Source organism: Sceloporus undulatus, chromosome 2 (genome assembly GCF_019175285.1).
Source record: "Sceloporus undulatus isolate JIND9_A2432 ecotype Alabama chromosome 2, SceUnd_v1.1, whole genome shotgun sequence".
NCBI lineage: Eukaryota > Metazoa > Chordata > Lepidosauria > Squamata > Phrynosomatidae > Sceloporus > Sceloporus undulatus.
In genome coordinates, this window is record NC_056523.1 from 160,197,926 (window position 1) to 160,216,458 (window position 18,533).

Here is an 18,533-nt window from a genome sequence, read left to right on the forward strand (position 1 = left end):
ATCTATCTATCTATCTATCTATCTATCTATCTATCTATCTATCTATCTATCTCCCTCCCTCTCTCTATTTCTCTCTCTATTTCTCTCTCATCTATCTATCTATCTATCTATCTATCTTTCTCTCTCTCTCTCTCTCTATCTGTCTATCTATCTTCCTCTCTCTCTGTCTCCCTCCCTCTCTATATCTATCTATCTATCTATCTATCTATCTATCATCTATCTATCTCAGCATCTCTCTCTCTCTCTCTCTCTCTCTCTCCCTCCCCCCCCCCTCTCTCTGTCTCATTTTTTATTTTTATTTTTATTTACCTCATGCCTTTGCTGAGGCCTTTGAAGCCTGCCTTTCATGCAGGCAGTACCCTGGCCTACTATAAGCCAAGCTTAGGGGGCCTGATGCCCACAAACGCCGGCTTCCAAAGGGCTCTGCATCCGCAGGGCTTTGGAAGCTGGTAGCCAGGGAGGCACCCTCGCGCCGGCTTCCAAAGAGCTCTGCAGGGCTTTGGAAGCTGGCAGGACAACCAGGTAAGTGCTATTACCGGCGTACAAGACGCCCCCCCCCCCAACTTTTGACCCCGTTTTAGAGGGTCAGAAAGTAGTCTTGTATGCCGGAATATACGGTACTCTTCTTCTCAAATGATAACTATGTTTCAGATGTCATATTTGCCAGAAGACATAGGTCTGTTAAGTCTATTTGAAAATCTTATAAGCATTCCTCCCTTTTACACTTTTGCTCTAAAATGAAGCATATGTAAAAGTTATTTATATTAACTTAGTAGGAGGTATGCTATTATTCAAGTATTCAAATGCTAAAATCCTCAAATCTCTATGATTACTTTATGTTTTGGTGCATAGAAATACTGCAAGCTGTTCACCCTGAAAAAACAGGCTGATGAAAAACGCTATATTTTCTACTAAACGTTTAGCTCAATTTTCCCATCTTACAAAACTCAGATCTGCATATTTCTCCACTCTGTAGGCTCTACATTAATATTTACTTATGATAAACAACTGACAATCATTTCATTTAAATTTAGGTTCAACAGATGCCATTGACCTGAATGAAAGAGGTGTATATCAACAAACAAAACCGTAAAAGACATTTTCTGAAGAATACTCAGGCGAGAGAACTCTTGAAAGTTCTTAATTCTTATTTCAAGGGCAAAAGGATGACATCACCAAACCAAACATGGAGGTCGTAGAAGAATACTACACAGGAATATTTGAACTGCAAAATTTCTCATTGTAAGATTTCTCGCTAACTATAAACTGAAAACACAAAAGTCAGAATATCAATATTAATATAGAGCCCATCCAAAGATTATAAAAATTCCTAAATTAAATTAAAGATAGGAGCCTTCACCAAACTTGCTGCAAGTTTGGGGACATAAATATCCAACAGCTATAAAGCTGTGAAAGCCCCTAGAATGAATAAAATAAATCCCACTTGCCTCAGACTGAACAGGGCAACACTGAGACTCTGCCTCAGCCTGTCCTATGGCAGGGCTATAGGAAGAAGAAAAGTTTAAATTTTAGAAAAACATGATCCAATTAAGTTAAAAATACATGCAATCAAAATTAGCAAAATTCCAATGATCAGACGAAGTTGGGTTTCAAAATTTTAGCCCCACATATATCATATATAAAATTTTAATATCTGATTTCACATATGGGGTTGTAATCCAACTAGAGTGCTCACCCTACTGGTTGATCATTGCAATAAACCTAGACAATTAACAGGTGTTTTGCTCATCTAAGCAATGAAATATATTAAATGAATTCCATTAAAGTTTAGAATGTTAGATGAAATCTCATCTGCTGGAATTTCATAGGACTCTTTACGTAGTAGCTAGACCAGTACAATTATTAAGGCAATTGTATCAGATGAAAGATGGGGGGTTTACAATGTCAGGTGTATCTATTAAAATGCTCAGGTTCCATATTGCACTTCTATATTATGCCTGGGTTCAAACCTCACCCTCGATCCAAACCAAACCAAACCCTCATGATTTCTCACTATGAGAACAGGCTGTGTGGTCTTGCATGCATGCCCTTCACCTCCCCAAACATACTGTGACACGAACCACAAATTGGCATGATACTTGAACTGAGCAAACTGTGATTTGGGAACAAGCCAGGATCTGAAACCACAATTTGATCCTGACTGGCTTTCACTGTCAATAAACAAACCTGTTTCTTGAGTTTGGACACAATAAGGAAATGTGGTTAGTTCAAAGATCAGATGTAGAAATGTTTGATCACAAGAGATCACAATAAAGCACACAAGACTGAGGCTCATTCTCATAGCAGCAAATCATGGTTTTCCATTTAGTCTGAACTAAACACATGAATATATACATACACGAATACATACAAAGTATCTTATTCAAAGTAAGGTCTTTGAGATTTAACAATATAAACACCTTTATCAGATCCTCAAAATGTATTCTTTCTTTTGCAGCTCTTACATATGCAAAGCATCCATGCTTTTCAGTGGATTCAGGACAGAAATTGGATTGTGCTCTTTCACTCACAAATGAAAAAACCTGAACAAACCTTCCTCTGGAAGTGAATGAAATGATCTACTGGCTTCAGAATGCCCTCTTCTACTGAAAAACAATATAGTTATCAAATCCAAGCACACTACTGTACAGACAACTCTCAGTGGCCCCTTTGCATATATAAACAGGCAGTACAAAGCTATAGCAGAAATGATTACTGTGTGTATATCTATTAAACATAGCATACTGATTATTTTAAATTTAGATGATCAATAATAGTTCAGGCCTTGCTAATGACTCATGAGACATGAAGCATGTCACTAGAATCTTCTTGGATGAATAAAGATTTTGGTCTTGCCAAAGATTCTTGGTTCTGCGTAGAACTTTAATTATGTAAGAAAAATGTGTTCAAGCAAACATGTATGGCAAAAAATGTTGCATGCACCTATAATGTTCATGTAGCAGCAATTAATAGTTTTAAGACACAACTCACTGTAAAACTGAGCAGCAGTCTACTCCTTCAGTAGCAGGGATCTAAAGTGGCAACCATCAAAGGAAGATCAAGACGTGCTCACTGTTCTCACCCATGTGAGCAAACAACTTCTTAGCCAATAAATACATATACTTGCATTATGACTATTACAGTAAGGTAAAACAATTAAGCCAGTAAAATGATGAGTGCCACTGTTAGTCAACACTGAACATGGCAGTGTATTTTGGGTACTTGTTGGAAGTGAGTGGCCAACCAATGCAGTGTGAAAATGACACTGCCGAACTGTTTAATACAATTACATTTGCAAAACAAGTTTCTCAAAATGCAATATATGAAGACTACAAAGCCTGTGTTTTTACAGGAAGTTAAGACATACCTCAAGCCTATTAGCCTGAAATTTACAAAAAATATTTTTAAAAGCATGTACAAAAGCAGCATGGAAAGTTTTCAGCCTGAACTATACTTTCAAATGCAAAGCAACAAAGCTGAAGTAGACTGCCCACAACACTAACCAGTAACAGTTTACAAACAGTGCAATTAAGAAGCACGACAGCTATGGGGGAGGGCAAAAGAGTTGAACATAAACTAGCTGATGAAATATGAACATTACCCCAGTCTGTTTTGTTATTCTCAGCTCTCATGCAATTAATTGATTTTGGTGATATGAAGACACCGAGAAAAACAAAAGAACGGGTATATATGACATAAAAAGGTTAAGACCCAACATATGCTGACAAAACCTACTAAACATACCAAGCTCTCCAACTAAAAGTACTCAGTGTCACCCAATGGAAGAAATTTCATTTTTACTCTCTTGCAAAAGTTGCATAAATTGGACCAAATTCAGTTAAAAGACAGCTGAAGTCTTGCCAGGGTTGTTGTAAGGTTCACAGCACAGTATGTTGCACTCACACTGGCATAACCCTTTCAAGGCCCTGGTAATCATGTAAGGTAGGCAAGATTTGTATCATATACAGTACTGGAGCTTCAGCCATAGTTTTTAACTAGAAGATTCTACACAGCCCACTTTCTACAGCAATTTGAAGGCTCTTTACTATCTACAGAGATGCCTTTTCTGCCCCAACATCAACTACAGGATCAAATGAAAATTTAAGACACAAACCTCATGGAATGTAAAGCATGTGGCAGCATTATCTTCCACATTATATTAAGTACATAGAGAGATCTTGTAGCACCTTTGAAATTAACTGAAAGAAAGAAATTGGCTGTATGAGCTTATGTAAATGCATTATGAAAGCTCATGCTGCCAATTTCTTTCTTTCATTTAGTCTCAAAGGTGCTACAAGATCTCTCTACGTACTGATTCTACAGACTAACATGGCTATATCTTTGAATTCTACCACTATGGAAAGCATTACATTAAGTAGTTGGAGGTCCCTACCTTGAGTCACAGGCAGACAGTTAAGACAGATCAAGAAATGTGCTCTATAATGAAATATACTTAGAACACATTTAAACAAAGGAAAATGTGACATGCCAGTACTGTAACCAGGTGAGCTATGCAAGTCTAAAAGTTGTGCTAAGAAAGCTGCACTACTCAGAAAAAGGTATCAATGTCCTCTTAACTCCACATTCTTAAAGACTGTTTTGCTGCAAATGGTTAATAAGTGTACAGGTCTATGTCTACTTACTCAGGAGTCACCTACAGCATAAGTAGCAGCTTTTGAAGTTTAAATAATTCAAAATGTATCTATGTAGCATCAGGTAATCTGTGTTTATTATAGCATAAGCTATCACAACATGCATCCGTACAAACCTTCAGGCAGTTGTCCACAGCTGGTCATGAATAAAAAGACAATTTTTTTTCTTTCATTTTATTACAATGAAGTTAAACAATACAGAAAGTCACATGAACTTAGTGGGTCAATTTTATAAACCCTGCAACAGGAGGAAATCTAAATACATTAAATACTGTTACATGTTCAGACTTGAGTGTACAAGTAGATGGTAACAGTTAAAGCCCTCACCAAACTTTTGTTGGGGACATGAAGTCCAACAGCACTTGAAGTGCTGTGAAGGCATCATTTTACGAACAGCAACATAAGGTTACAGAACTTGCCTTTAAGATGGTATGTTCATGTATTTCCAGCGCCTTCACAATTTAACGAACCATATTTACTATACTTCACTTCTAAAAACCTAGATGAAACATGAAAAAGAAGCCATACAGTATAAATTGCAACATCAGGGAAGGTTCTGCTTTATTATTCTAAATAATTTTTCCCATGTAAAATGAGAATGTCCAACAGTTCCTTGTATGTGGAAAGATTTTTTTTTTCTAAAAGTCACAACGAAGTTTTAATTGATGGAAGCTTGGCTATATTAACAGCACAAGATGAGAAAAGGTTTAATCTCCAAACCTATTAGAGCGCTTGCAGTAGCATCAGTAGCGGCCACCTTGCGACATTACTGGAGGTCTCATTCCCATTGGTGGTCGGGGAGGTCCACCTTGATAAGGAGGCACCATTGGGGGCCCTTGACCATAGGGAGGCATCCCACCAGGAAGGTATCCTGGCATGCCCTGGTGATGAGCACCATATTGACCTAAAAAGGAACATTTGAAAACAATAAGGAATATTGTAATTAGTTAAATTTTGAGAAGTTACTTAATGCCATGGTTAAGTGTATCTCAGAAGCTTTCAAACCAGATCAAATTTAGTGTGTTATTACCATGAGGTGGCATTGGAGGTCTCATTCCTTGTTGCTGAGGGGGAATTCCTGGCTGAGGTGGCATCATACCTCCAATTGGTCCAACAGGTGGATTGCCCATGGATGCTTGCCCTGGTCGAGGGAGATTACGCTGATATTTAGGCAGCTGTGCTCTTCTTTCCTCCTATAAATGGAAACACAAGGAGGGAATTTCATTAATATGAGTCAGACGCAGAAACTTAGGTGTCAGCAAGCAAGTAATATATAATAAACTTAAACTGATCAACTCTGAGAATTACATTTTTAATCTTATGAGATAAATACCACAAAATGTAAATTCAATGACAAGTAATAAATTAACATTTTAGTACCATTAAGGCAGAATTTAAAGGCAGCATTCACACCAACAATTGCTTGTGTACCTGCTTTCTACAAAGCACCAATCAATATGAAACAGTCCAAAAACAAGCCATAATCTTTCTCTACCATATACATCAAATATACATTTTACTGAGACTAAATTTGGAAGGAACTAGTTGGAAAGCTGGTATACAATCTGTACAACTATTGATCAGGAAATCGTAATTTATGCAGCAAACAGAAATCCTATTTGACTTACCAATGATATATCCTCATCTGGGTGGATCAACTTACTGGTTGCACTGGTTGTTGTAAGGGTAGCAGGCTTACTTGTTATAGAAGTAGCAGGTTTAGCTGCAGTACTGTTTGTTGTACTAGTGGTCGAAGTTGCAGACTGTGTGTAAGCAGGGAATGTAGGTTTGGGGGGTTCTGTGGTGGTTGCAGGCACATTATTCAAAGGTTTGAAATCTGTACCAACTGGCCCTGGAACAGTTGCCTGAGCCTGCAAAATACAAAGTTTAAATATAAGAATAGCTGCACTTAAAATACATAAACATTAAACTCTGAAGCAGTACACCAACATTAGCCCATTGGCACACTTACATTAGCCCAAAGTAAAAGATCAGCCTTATTTCACAAAGCAAATAGTACAAAATAAAATAAAAAGGCCCCCTCCATGTACACACACTAGAGACATTACAGATCAAAAGCCACAACAGAAGCAAAACAAACTACGTTATCTATTTGTTGCCATTGTTTTTGCATAATTTTGTACAACGCACTCAAGAAAGTAAGCTCAAGATCTGTTTCACTAAGAAACAGACTAATTGGGCAAATCTAGTATGTATTAGTTTAACTTATATTAGATAAGTTAGCATTTGCAGAATTAGAACATTTAAGGTTTTTTGTAAGAACAGTAGTGTGTCAAAATTTGTAATATTAAATGAGGTGAGTTTAAAAGCATTCTCTGCATAAAAACCCACTGATGTTCTGAGACCGCTCAAATATCTCCTACTGTTCTGAACTAGTCTCTTTTCCTACAATCTGTGAAGCTATACTTGTTCCCAGTTGAAATGATATAGATATCAGAACATATAGAGCTCTTAGTTTCAGTTATGAGAGAATGCTTTGACAAGCAAACAGCACGTATCTTGAACTAATCACTGAATACCAAACTAGAACTAACTAGGTTGGGATTTAGTGCACGATGCAATTTTCTCCCACATTTCCTTATATTTATCATGATGCATCAGAACTAACAGCATGAACTAGAAAAAAATAAACCATGCATCAAGTAAACTACTGCCCACTAAAATGCACTTAACTGCTTTCATGCTCTCTTTTTAACCCTTTAGAACCACAATGTAGAATCTTTCGCTTTGTTCTATTATCCAAATGTTGTACATGGCATGTAAAAATTTCTAGCAATTTAAGATTAGGGCACACAGCTAAACATAATCAGGAATCTACAATTATCTGAATATGTTTAGGCATTCAAGTTTACATAACGGTCTAAAGGGTTAATCGGCAAAGCAATTTTAACTGCAACTTCCTGCGTACTTGTGCTGTGCTAGGAAACAGAGCTTTAGAAGGTGCTGACAGTTCTGAATTGGATGAAGTTGTACTTGAGCTTGTGACAGGTGTCCCCATCTGTAGCATAAAAGAAAGGAAACAGTAAACAGTCTCCAAATAAATGCGTGAAAAATAACGGAGAGGAAGGATAGTTGATTGTTTTTTTGTAAATGAATATCTTCCCAGCAGAAGTTCAAAATGCAGCATTACATTATGAAGAATTCATTTACAATAAATACAAACAGTAAAGGACATGAACCCCTCACGCAGACTATCCTATTTTAGTGAGTTAATGGTTTAACTCTGAAGCTGTGAACTTTATTCCATAACTGCATGTAAACAATTTAATCCCCCCAGTAAGATAAAATAACTGAACTTATTTTAGACTTATATGAAAAAAAGGAATATATGAAAAAATCAGTTGCAGGATATATCCTTAGTCATACATTTTGTTTTCTTATAAGAACAGGAAAGTATAAATCTAAGGCTGTTTAAATGTCTACTAACTTTTTATATGAATTTTTAATAAGCCCTGAGCACCTACTTACAAAAATCATAAACCATTCTTATTTCTCTGTAAAGAAAATAAATTTAAAAAAAAAAAAAAACCATTCAGTATTGACCTGACAAGAATATCAAGTTCCTTAGCTGGATATTGAGAAGATAAAATGACCATAAGCATAAATAGCAACGTTGTGATAAGAATATACTGCACAATAAATACAGTGCAACATATCAGATAATACCAAGCAATCTTTCTAGCAATTTCAGTGGCAAAGAATTAGCGTTTCTGCACCTTATTACTGTAATTCATGCATTAAAAAGAAAAAAAAGAGAAAAATACACTAAAGGATGTTTAGACTTACTTGTCCAGCACTGGGGAAAAGTGGTTTAGTAACTGGAGGCTGAGGGGTTGGTGCTGCAACAACAGGAGCTGGGGGTCTGTTAAGAACACCTGGAGCCGTTACAGGCTGTGCTTGTGTCATGGGAGGCAAACCTGGCCGAGGACCAACAGGTGGAGGCATACCTATAATACAATAAAATTATACTTTTTTTCTTTTTGAAAATTTTTGGTACTACAACAATAATACTTTTTTTCATACACAACTTTTCTTTTTTACTTCTAGGGCTGAAAACTCTGGCTTTATCCATCAACAATAGGACCAGGGACCATTAGAAAGCAGTCCTCTCTTGGCCCCTTTACTGGTTGCATACATCAGGCAGAAATAAGCTGCAGCAATTCCACAGAGCTTGCTTTCACCCGTTCCAGTCAGATAGACTACCATCACAAGTCTGTAAATAAGGATTAGGGAGCTTGTTATGATACCATGACACATACAAACTAAAATTCTGGTACTGCTAAGGTGCAAGAGCATCACCCAACCTTTTTAAATAAACAAACAAAAAACTACACAAATGGTAATGGTGCAAGGGGTGGGTATGATTTTAAATAATGGCAACAGCAGCCTGAACCAGCTTAAGAATCGCATAAATTCAGCTGTATCGATGACTGAAAGAGAAAGCTACAAATATATACATACACAAATACAATCTATCTTAAATATTATTTCTTACCACTATTTGTCTTTTAAACTTTACTGGTTTCCAATTTTTATAAATAAAGGTTAATGAGTCAGGCAGATACACTTCTCTGTATCTTAGCCAGTATTTTTAATACCACTGCACTACAGTGCCACTCTATGTCCTTGCTTCCTGTGACCATTCTTTCTATGCAGACCATTCTTACCAACCACAGAGCCAGTTTAAAAATGTAATAAAGTAACTCTCACCACAGTATGGATTCATCACTCCTGACCTACCTGGTGGCATACCAGGCATGAGAGGTGGGATTCCTGGCCCTGGAGGCATCATGCCACCCATTGGCATCATCCTGTGACATACAAAGAATGACATGAAAATGGAACCTGCTACAGATAATACAGAATAGGGCCATGGAAGATATTCCTCAACTGAGAAAATGATACCGCCAGCCAGCTATGGCATCTCTGCCTAATCTTTTACTGGCATTCAGTGGGTGAACATGCTCTGGAAGGCTGAGAAATGGGGCTAGTTTTCACATGGCACGAAGTACTCCAGAAGGGAAGGGATGGTGGGGGGGGGGGGGATTGTGATCATCAGGGCAACTATGGATTTAGTTCCGTATCTTCCATGGATATAAACAAGCTTTCCACAAGACCTCTAGGGCTAAAGGTAAAGTGAGACTCAAGTAAAGTGGTAGCCTTTACTCAGAACTCTCCCCATGCCTGTGAAGGCTGAACAGAAGAGATGGGAAACAGGTACATTTGAGCAGAATCACCTTAGAAATCAATATTCAACACCAATGAAAGAAGTTTAAAAGTGTGGTACTAAGAAAAGGTCCTGTTTACGTCAAGTTGTCTTGACCACCCTTAATCTCTATAGACCAACAAATTAGCAATACTGATTTTGGAACCTCCTGAGGCTGTAACATATAGGAAACCGAAAATAAAGAATTATCTTTTTTCAAATGACAGGGCATGACTTGAAGAGAGTACTTGAAGCCATAGTTTATACTAACCCAGGTGGCATTCCAGGCATCACTGGTGGCATTCCTGGCATCATTGGTGGAACACCTGCCATTAATGGTGGTATACCTGAAAGTCAGAATGTTTAAGGATAACTGATACTGGTAATTTCTTTTTTAAAATACAGTGGTGCCTCGGGTTACGAAATTAATTCGTTCCGCGGCTAATTTCGTAACCCGAAAAACCTTCGTAAGCCGAAAACCCATAGGCGCTAATGGGGAAAAAAGCCGCGGCTCCGCCGCGGCTCCATTTAAAACAGCGCCGGAGTTTTTTCATAACCCGAAAAAACTTTCGTAACCCGAAACAATAAATCCCTATGGGATTTTTTCGTATCCCGAAAAATTCGTAACCTGGGTATTTCGTATCCCGAGGTACCACTGTAATCAATATAGTAATTGCAATAACATCAGTTAAATCTGTGAAGAAATTATCTGAAAACTAACAAAATCATTACCTTAACACAGCAATGTATCTAATACTATGATCCACTGAATTTTACTCTGTTTATCTTATGTCTACATTGCCAGCTGTATCATTCTATTTTCATATCTCTGACAACATACCTTACAGTTTTGTCCATTCACAATTTATATGCTTAAATCCCACCATTCAAGGACAGTTCATTCCAAACTACAGGTTGCTTATCATGACAACAAGGAAGGGGCTGCAAAATTGGAAAGTTAGCTACCAATTTATTAAACCATACCACGTCTGAAGCGTTTGAACAAAAGAAGGATGTAAATCAAGATATTTGATTTTGATACCAATGAGAAACACTCAAATTTAAGAACAATTAAAGTGAGACCTACTATAATAGTCAATAGCAGCTAATAATTTGATTTAAGTTATCATTTTAAGTAGTCACACAAGACTGTATCCTATTACTGGAGTATGTTCTAAGATAATCATCCCACTGCTTTAATAGCCAGCTAGCTGGAGATATACTTGGAGCTATCCAAGAGCCAGCGTGGTACAGTTTCAGCATTAGACTATGACTCTGGAGACCAGGATTCTGTTCCTTGCTTGACCATGGAAACCAACTCGGTGACCATGGGCGAGTCACGCACTATCAGCCCCAGAAGACCCTGTGATAGGTTCACCTTAGGGTCACCATAAGAAACAACTGGAAAGTACACAACAACAATGGCAACAACAAACCTGGAGGTATTCCTGGGGCACCTGGCACAGGAGGTAAACCTGGCTGTGCCATTGGTGGTATATATCCCTGCTGGGGTTGCACAGGCTGTGCTTGAAATGAGGTTGAAGCTGAAGATTCATCATCATCATATTCATCTGAATCATCTTGCTGTTTCTTTTTCTGGCTCTCTGCTAAAAAGAGTTTAACATTGAGACTGATGTTAATTATTTGGAATTAGATCCCTTCCATCTTGGAATCACTCTACCTGCAATGTTTTGAGCAGTGGATCTCTACAATGCTACAATATTTTTTAACATGGTAATATCTTTTCAATCCAAAAAATTATGGCTAAAGCTAAACAAACACTTTCGGCACTTATTGAGAGGGCTTTGCAACTCTTCTTGAGCAAAGTTCACTTTATTTATTTCAGTTGTATTCAATTAACTTCCTTCAGAATAATCAGATCTCACCCCAAGCAAAAGAAACCAAGACCAACAACTTCAAAACTGGCCAGTTACTGAACAGATGCTATGAAGAAATGAGGAGTGTGAGAAAGCAAGACTACCATGATACCAAATAAGTGCAAACTAAACCAGCCTCTCTCAGTGTCATTTTCAATCAAAATAATTTTAAAATGTGAGCAGGTTACAATACAACTATCATACAGTGTATGAATAAAATTACTTCAAGAATAATCAAGATCATTTCAGACTTGATTATCAGTTTCTCTGTGTAATGTTCAATTATTAACTTACAAAGAAGAGAAAAGGAGGCACGTGTTATACACATCCATGAGAGATATGCAAATTGGCAAGTATTTAACCAGACATTTCAGTCTAATAACACTATTAGTGAGACATGAACATGAGAAAACAAAGACTTACAGTGGACCTTCACCTGAGTAAAGGAAACAGCATGTATGCTCGTGGCCCATTGAAAATAATGGGGCACAAGCCTGTGGTGCAGTACAGCGCATGCGCCGTAAGCACACACACCGTTGTTTCCCCCCTGGCTTTAGCATAGACTGGACGCCGCATACGGTGCACCCACATACAGCACGGGTGCACTGTACATTTTTAGATCTCCATCCATGTTGTTCCTAGCAAAAACATTAGACACTGGTGTGTATTCGAATCCAATTATTATTTAGCATTGCAACAGTTAGCTAAAGAGGACTGCAAACAAAATGGTTCAATTTACCTTGGGTTTTTTGTTCAAGAAGCCTTCTTCTTTCATCCATGTCTTTTTCTGGAATGCCCTCCATACCATAGATTTCCAGTTCAATGTCAGTTCTTCCAGGTATTGCATTTGGAACAGCATCAATTGTTTCTTTATGTACCTTAATTAAGAGAACCCCATGTAATACAACTTACTGATATTAATTCTAGCCCCAATAACAGCCAAATTGTTCATGTGATATAATGAAGCATGTATGGTCCCCATTTGTAAGAAACAAAAAATATAATTTCTAGTCAGGCAATGGGTTGTTATTCAATTGTTTTAAAAAGAAGAACCATACTTTCAGAAAAAGTCTTGCTTGTTGTCCACAGGATTAAGGGTCAACTCATTATCTTTGTATAGCTTAGCTACAGCATTTGATTCAATTGACAGAAATCATTTATGATGCAAGTTAGGAAACATTAACATATAAAAATACTTTTTACATTTTCTCTAGGTGCTTCTCACCAACCTTACAGTCAGAACCTAATTAAAAAAACCAGAGATTCACTGACTGATCTTATTATAATATATCAAGGCATTAAACGAGGGCACATTTTAGTTCATTTGCTTTTCTATTTCAAAAAAATTCAAAAACCATATGTAGCAAAGCATTAGGTTAGACTAGCCTTCTAAGCCTCCATTAACAGCTGCTTCTGGTAATATTTGTATATAATGGAAGATGATTAAAGTTACACACACACACACTGTATATAAAATACCATAAAATACCATATTGGTTTGTGACAGACTAACAGAAGAAAAGGATCTACTTGTGTACTTACCTGCATACAGTGTATAGCTAAACCAGGCCCAGTGTACAATTTCTTATGACATATATGACATTTAAAGTGCTTTGCTTTTTGATGCTGAATAAGAATTTTCTCATCGTCAAAATCCCTGTTACAATACCTGTTCCATATTATTAAGGAAAACATTAAATTGTAAAGTATTTACACAATTAAGTATATGCATCAGTAATAATTACTACAACCCAGTGTCCTCCAGGGTGTTGCCATGTAATTGCTATCAGCCAAGCCAGGCATAACTGATGCTGCCACGAGGTCAGGGAAGGCTGCTGTAAGAATTTTCTTTTCAAGGCACGTTTCTTAGCAAGTGGATATCATTCTACAATAGATAAGCACATGACATTTAATAAGGAGGGCGGGCTGCTAACCACACCATCAAAGAATGCAAAAGCTGTATTATTATTATTGTTGTTGTTGTTGTTTACCTGCCTCCCCATGGGTTGAGGTGGGTAAGAAATTATTATTATTATTGTTGTTATTGTTATTATTATTTACCTGCCTCCTCATGGGTTGAGGTGGCTAAGAAATAATAATAACAATAATAATAATTATATACCTGCCTCTCCTCATGGGTTGAGGTGGGTAAGAAATAATAATAACAATAATAATAATTATTATTATTTACCTGCCTCCCCATGGGTTATTATTATTATCATTATTTCTTACCCACCTCAACTCATGGGGAGGCAGGTAAATAATAATAATTATCATTACCATTATTATTATTGTTATTATTATTATTACTATTTCTTACCCACCTCGATCCATGGGGAGAGGCAGGTAAATAATAATAATAATAATAATAGCAGCAGCTATTATTTCTTACCCGCCTGGGTCCAATCCAAATCGCTCAAGAGAGCCAGCCTCCCCCCGTGGCTTCGGGGCTGGATAAGCATGCGTGGGAGGGCAGGGGGCGAGCGGAGGCGGCCGGCGAGCACTGAGGCCCCGTGGCGCCTGCTGGCTCGCCAATGGGAACTGAGAGCCAAGCTAGGCCGCCCTCTGGGCCCCGCCAAAAGGATACCAGCACCAAGGCTTCAGCTGCTTCTTCTTCTTCCTCCCCATAACGACGGCGGCGGCGGCGACAACGGCGGTTCAGCGAGCGACCCTCCGAAACCCGAACGCGGCCCCAGCGAAGCAGCACCAACCGTAAGCAGCCCGAGCTCTCTCGCCTCTCCTCTCCTTTCCTCTCTTCGAACAGACACAAAATGGCCGCTCCGCCGCCCAACTCTCGGGTTCCCAGCATGCAACGCGCGTCACGTATTGTGTCGTCACCGGCGGCCCACTTTTCCTCCTCGCTGATTGGAGGAGACGCGCGGAGGGCAGCGCGGTGGCCCTCTTCCTCCCTCGCTTTAGGAGCTTCCGGGTTGTTGTTGTTGTTGTTGTCCGCCCTAAAGCGCCTAATGCCACAGGGCTCTTCTTTTAGTGTCACATGGCTTCCTTCTGGAAACCCCCACAATTTTTATAAAGGAGGCAGTTGAGAGAGCCTGGCTCAAAACACACACTGCAGAAATAATCCAGTGTGACACCGGTTTAACTGCTATGGCTCAGTGCTAAGGAATTCTGGGGTTTTGTGAGCTATTTAGCCTCCTCTGTCAGAGAGCTCTCTCCATAGCACTAAGCCATGGTAGCTAAAGCCTTGTCCAGCTACGTTCTTTCTGCGGTAAGGATACAGCCACAGATGGTTTTTAAATCAGTAGAGACAGTATGGCTTGACACCACTTTAACTACTATGGGTCCAGCCTACAGAATCTTGGGATGTGTGGTTTTGTGAAGCGCCACCACTCTTTGGCAGATAGGTCTAAAGACCTGGTGAAACTAAAAATCCCAGGATTCCGCACCATGGAGCTAAAGCACTTAAAAGTGGTGTCAAACTACATTATTTCTACAGTGCAGATGTACCCAGAGTTTTTGATTTAAGAAAGGAGGGAGGACTGCCTAAGAGGGGTTATTGGGGAGTCCAGAGAATAGCATCCCCAGTGACACAGGCGGCTCTCCCTTCTTTCTCAAATCACAGAAGGAGAGCCAGCAGACAGTGACTCTGGAGACCAAGGTTTGAATCCCCTCTCGGCCCTGGAAACCCACTGGGTGATCTTGGGCAAGTCACACTCTCGGCCTCAGAGGAAGGCAAAAGTAAAACCCTGTGAACAAATTTGCCAAAGAAACCCCGTAATCAGATCACCTTAAGTTGTAAGCAGTTTGAAGGCACACAACAACAACCACAAGAGCTGTTTGACAGTGGAACCTGCTCCCTTGGAGAGTGCTGGCATCTCCTCCTTTGGAGGTCTTTAAACAGAGACTGGATGGCCATCTGCTGGGGGTGCTTTGACTGTGTGTTCCTGCAGGGCAGAAAGAGGTTGGACTGGATGGCCCTTGTGGTTTCCGCCAACTCTTTGATTCTAAAACATAATTATAATAAAAGCACAGCACTTGACTCCTGCTAAAATTCCTGTCTGCAGCAATCAGTTAATCATCAAAAGCCTATCTAAATAACAATATCTTTGCCTACTGCTGGAAGGAGAGTGGAGAGGGGCCAACAGGCCTCCTGTGGAAGGGAATTCCTTGGTCTGCGAGCAGTCACAGGGGAAGCCCTCTCCTGGGACCTTAGCCAACATGCCTGTGACAATCATGGGACAGCTTTTCCCACCCAGAAATATCTCAAAACCTGAGAAGGCTCTTATACAAACATAGGACCTTCACATACTCTTGACCCAAGCTGTATAGGACTTTATAGGTCATAACCAACACTTGGGATTGTGCCTGGAAATGAATCAGTAGCCAGTGAACCTATTGTAAGAAAGGAATTACTGTATATACTCATGTATAAGTCTATAAATTTTAGTCAAAAAATTGACCCCCAAAAAACTGCGTTGACTTAGCCACAGGTCAATGTAAGTACTGTGCTCTTATCAAAAAAGGAACCATGCCCTGTTGAAAGGTGAGAGCTTAATCCCTTCTTGGAACACCTAAAAAGAGCACTAAGCTCTCTATTCTCTCATCCATCCAGCCTTTAGGGTGAGCACAAACAGTTATGCTGGTCAAAAATGTAGAGAGCTTTAGCATAATTTTCTTTTGCTTCATCCTTTACATCCTTTGTTACATACTGCTAAGTTTTATGCTCGACTTATGGCAAACAGAAAGGTCTAGGGGAAAGTAATCAATAAGACTACATAAGAAAGTTTTAATATCTGAAAAATTCAATAAATGTAGTTACAGTAATTTTTGGCATCCAGGTAAACAGTGTGTGGTCAAAGCAATACACTATGCCAGAAAACACAGTTATTGAATTTTTCAGATATTAAAACCTTCTTATGTATTACATATTGATTACTTTTCCGTAGACCTTTCTGTTTGCCATACTGTTCTGTTTTTGGTTTAGGCCAACACTTCTTTTACTCTCGAATTATCCATGGGTCATATCAAAATCCAGGCTCATATATGAGTCCAAGAGTCCACCTAAGCTGCAAACCTGTATTGTCCTCAGCACATCTGAGGAAGTAGTCTTAAATCTATGAAAGCTTATGTACCAACTTATTTATTTTCCTCTCAATCTTAAAGGTGCTTCAAGGTCCCTTTGCATACTAGCCCATACTAACATAGCTATGTCTTTGAATTCCCATTAGGCGCAAGTTGATTCCCTGTTCCTTGGTCTGTCTTTTGGCTGAGCAGGAGCATCGCTTGTTGTACAGCTAATACAGTATCTAATGAGCCCTGGCAGTTTGCATAACATGCAGCCATATTATCTCAGTGCAACATGTACATGACATTGCTATAATTGTTATATAATTATAAATAGTATTTTCTAGATCAAGGAAAGTAATAGTGCCATTGTATTCTGCTTTGGTCAGGCCCCACCTGAAATATTGTGTCCACTTCTGGGCAGCATAGTTCAAAAAGGATGTTGAGAAACTGGAGCATGTCCAAAGGGGGGCAACCAAAATGGTGAAGGGTCTGGAAACCATGCCTTATGAGGAACACCTTAGGGAGCTGGGTATGTTTAGCCTGGAGAAGAGAAGGTTAAGAGGTGATATGATAGCCCTGTTTAAGTATTTGAGGGGGTGTCATACTGAGGATGGAGCAAGCTTGTTTTCTGCTGCTCTAGGGAACAGGACCTGGAGCAATGGATTCAGACTACATGAAAGGAGACTCCACCAAAACATAAGGAGGAACTTCTTGACAGTAAGAGCTGTTTGACAGTGGAATACACTCCCTCAGCATCTCCTTCTTTGGAGGATTTTAAACAGAGGCTGAATGGTCATCTGACAGGAGTGCTTAGATTGTGAGTTTCTGCATGGCAGGGGATTGGACTAGATGGCCTTTGCAGTGTCTTCCAACTCTATGATTCTGTGATTCTATGATTCTCCAGATCCAGTGCCGTGTAGTGGGTTGAGTGATGGTGTAGGGCACTGGGAGACCAGGGTTTGAATCCCTGCTTGGCCATGGAAATCCATCGGATGACCTTGTGCAAGTCACACCTTCTCAGCCCAGAGGAAGGCAAAGGCAACCCCCCTCTAAACAAATTCTGCAAGGAAAATGTAGAAACAGGGTTGCCTTTGGGTCACCATAAATTTGAAATTATTTGAAGGCACACAACAGTGACTGCTCTTCTAAATTCTTGGTTACCTTGTAACATCTTTCCCTGGTGAAGAAACCACGTGGAGTTGAAAGCATGCATTATTTTTCTGGTTTGTTTGTTTGGCTTAATGAATCCAAGATAGACCAGAATAAAAGGACAAAGTAGGGCATAGCGGGGCTCCCTTAGAAATAGATATGCTTAACATGGCCGGGTAGATCCATCAGAACAAAGAAAGAGAAGCAGTTGGCAGGACAAATTTATGTCTCTTGATTTACTTGGGATCGTGTTTCCTTGAATTATGTCTGTCACATAAGTCTGTACAGGAGAGGTGCAGCCTTGAATTACATTGGCCTGTAATACAGTAGTCCATCCACATTTGCTGGGATTGGGGGGTGAGGATCCTTGTGAATGTGGGGAAACCGCAAATAAAAAGGCACTATTATTTTTATCTGAGAGAAAACGTCCAGGTTCTCCAGTGCAACTCTGTGATCAACATCTGTGAGAAGTTGACCATAGAATTGTGCTAGAGGACCTACAAATGCTTAGAGAAATGTTTTCTCTAGGATCCTCTAGGTTCTCTAGTACAGCTCTATGGTCAGCTTCTGGCAGAGTCACACTGGAGGACCTAAGGATTTGTA

General features: G+C 39.3%; 2 protein-coding genes across 7 annotated transcripts in view; both read right to left on the reverse strand.

Annotated features, from left to right (window-relative positions):
• The window catches only part of MCRS1 (microspherule protein 1), a 554,896-nt gene that overhangs the window by 213,391 nt on the left and 322,972 nt on the right, over positions 1–18,533 (reverse strand). The window lies entirely within an intron of this gene.
• On the reverse strand, positions 4,713–14,563 carry ZNF207 (zinc finger protein 207). 5 transcript variants are annotated; one of them, XM_042448650.1, is made up of 12 exons: positions 14,344–14,563; positions 13,299–13,425; positions 12,496–12,634; positions 11,316–11,486; positions 10,151–10,226; positions 9,384–9,484; positions 8,460–8,620; positions 7,582–7,671; positions 6,281–6,523; positions 5,683–5,845; positions 5,373–5,556; positions 4,713–5,151 (listed from the first exon to the last, which is right to left on the reverse strand). In XM_042448650.1, the coding sequence occupies exons 1-11, from the start codon at positions 14,382–14,384 to the stop codon at positions 5,396–5,398; spliced, it is 1,473 nt and encodes a 490-aa protein (XP_042304584.1). In that variant the 5' UTR covers positions 14,385–14,563; the 3' UTR covers positions 4,713–5,151; positions 5,373–5,395. The 5 variants fall into 5 exon arrangements, with proteins under 5 accessions (XP_042304584.1, XP_042304585.1, XP_042304583.1 ...); XM_042448651.1 differs by having other exon boundaries at positions 4,713–5,556; positions 9,414–9,484; XM_042448649.1 differs by having other exon boundaries at positions 4,713–5,556.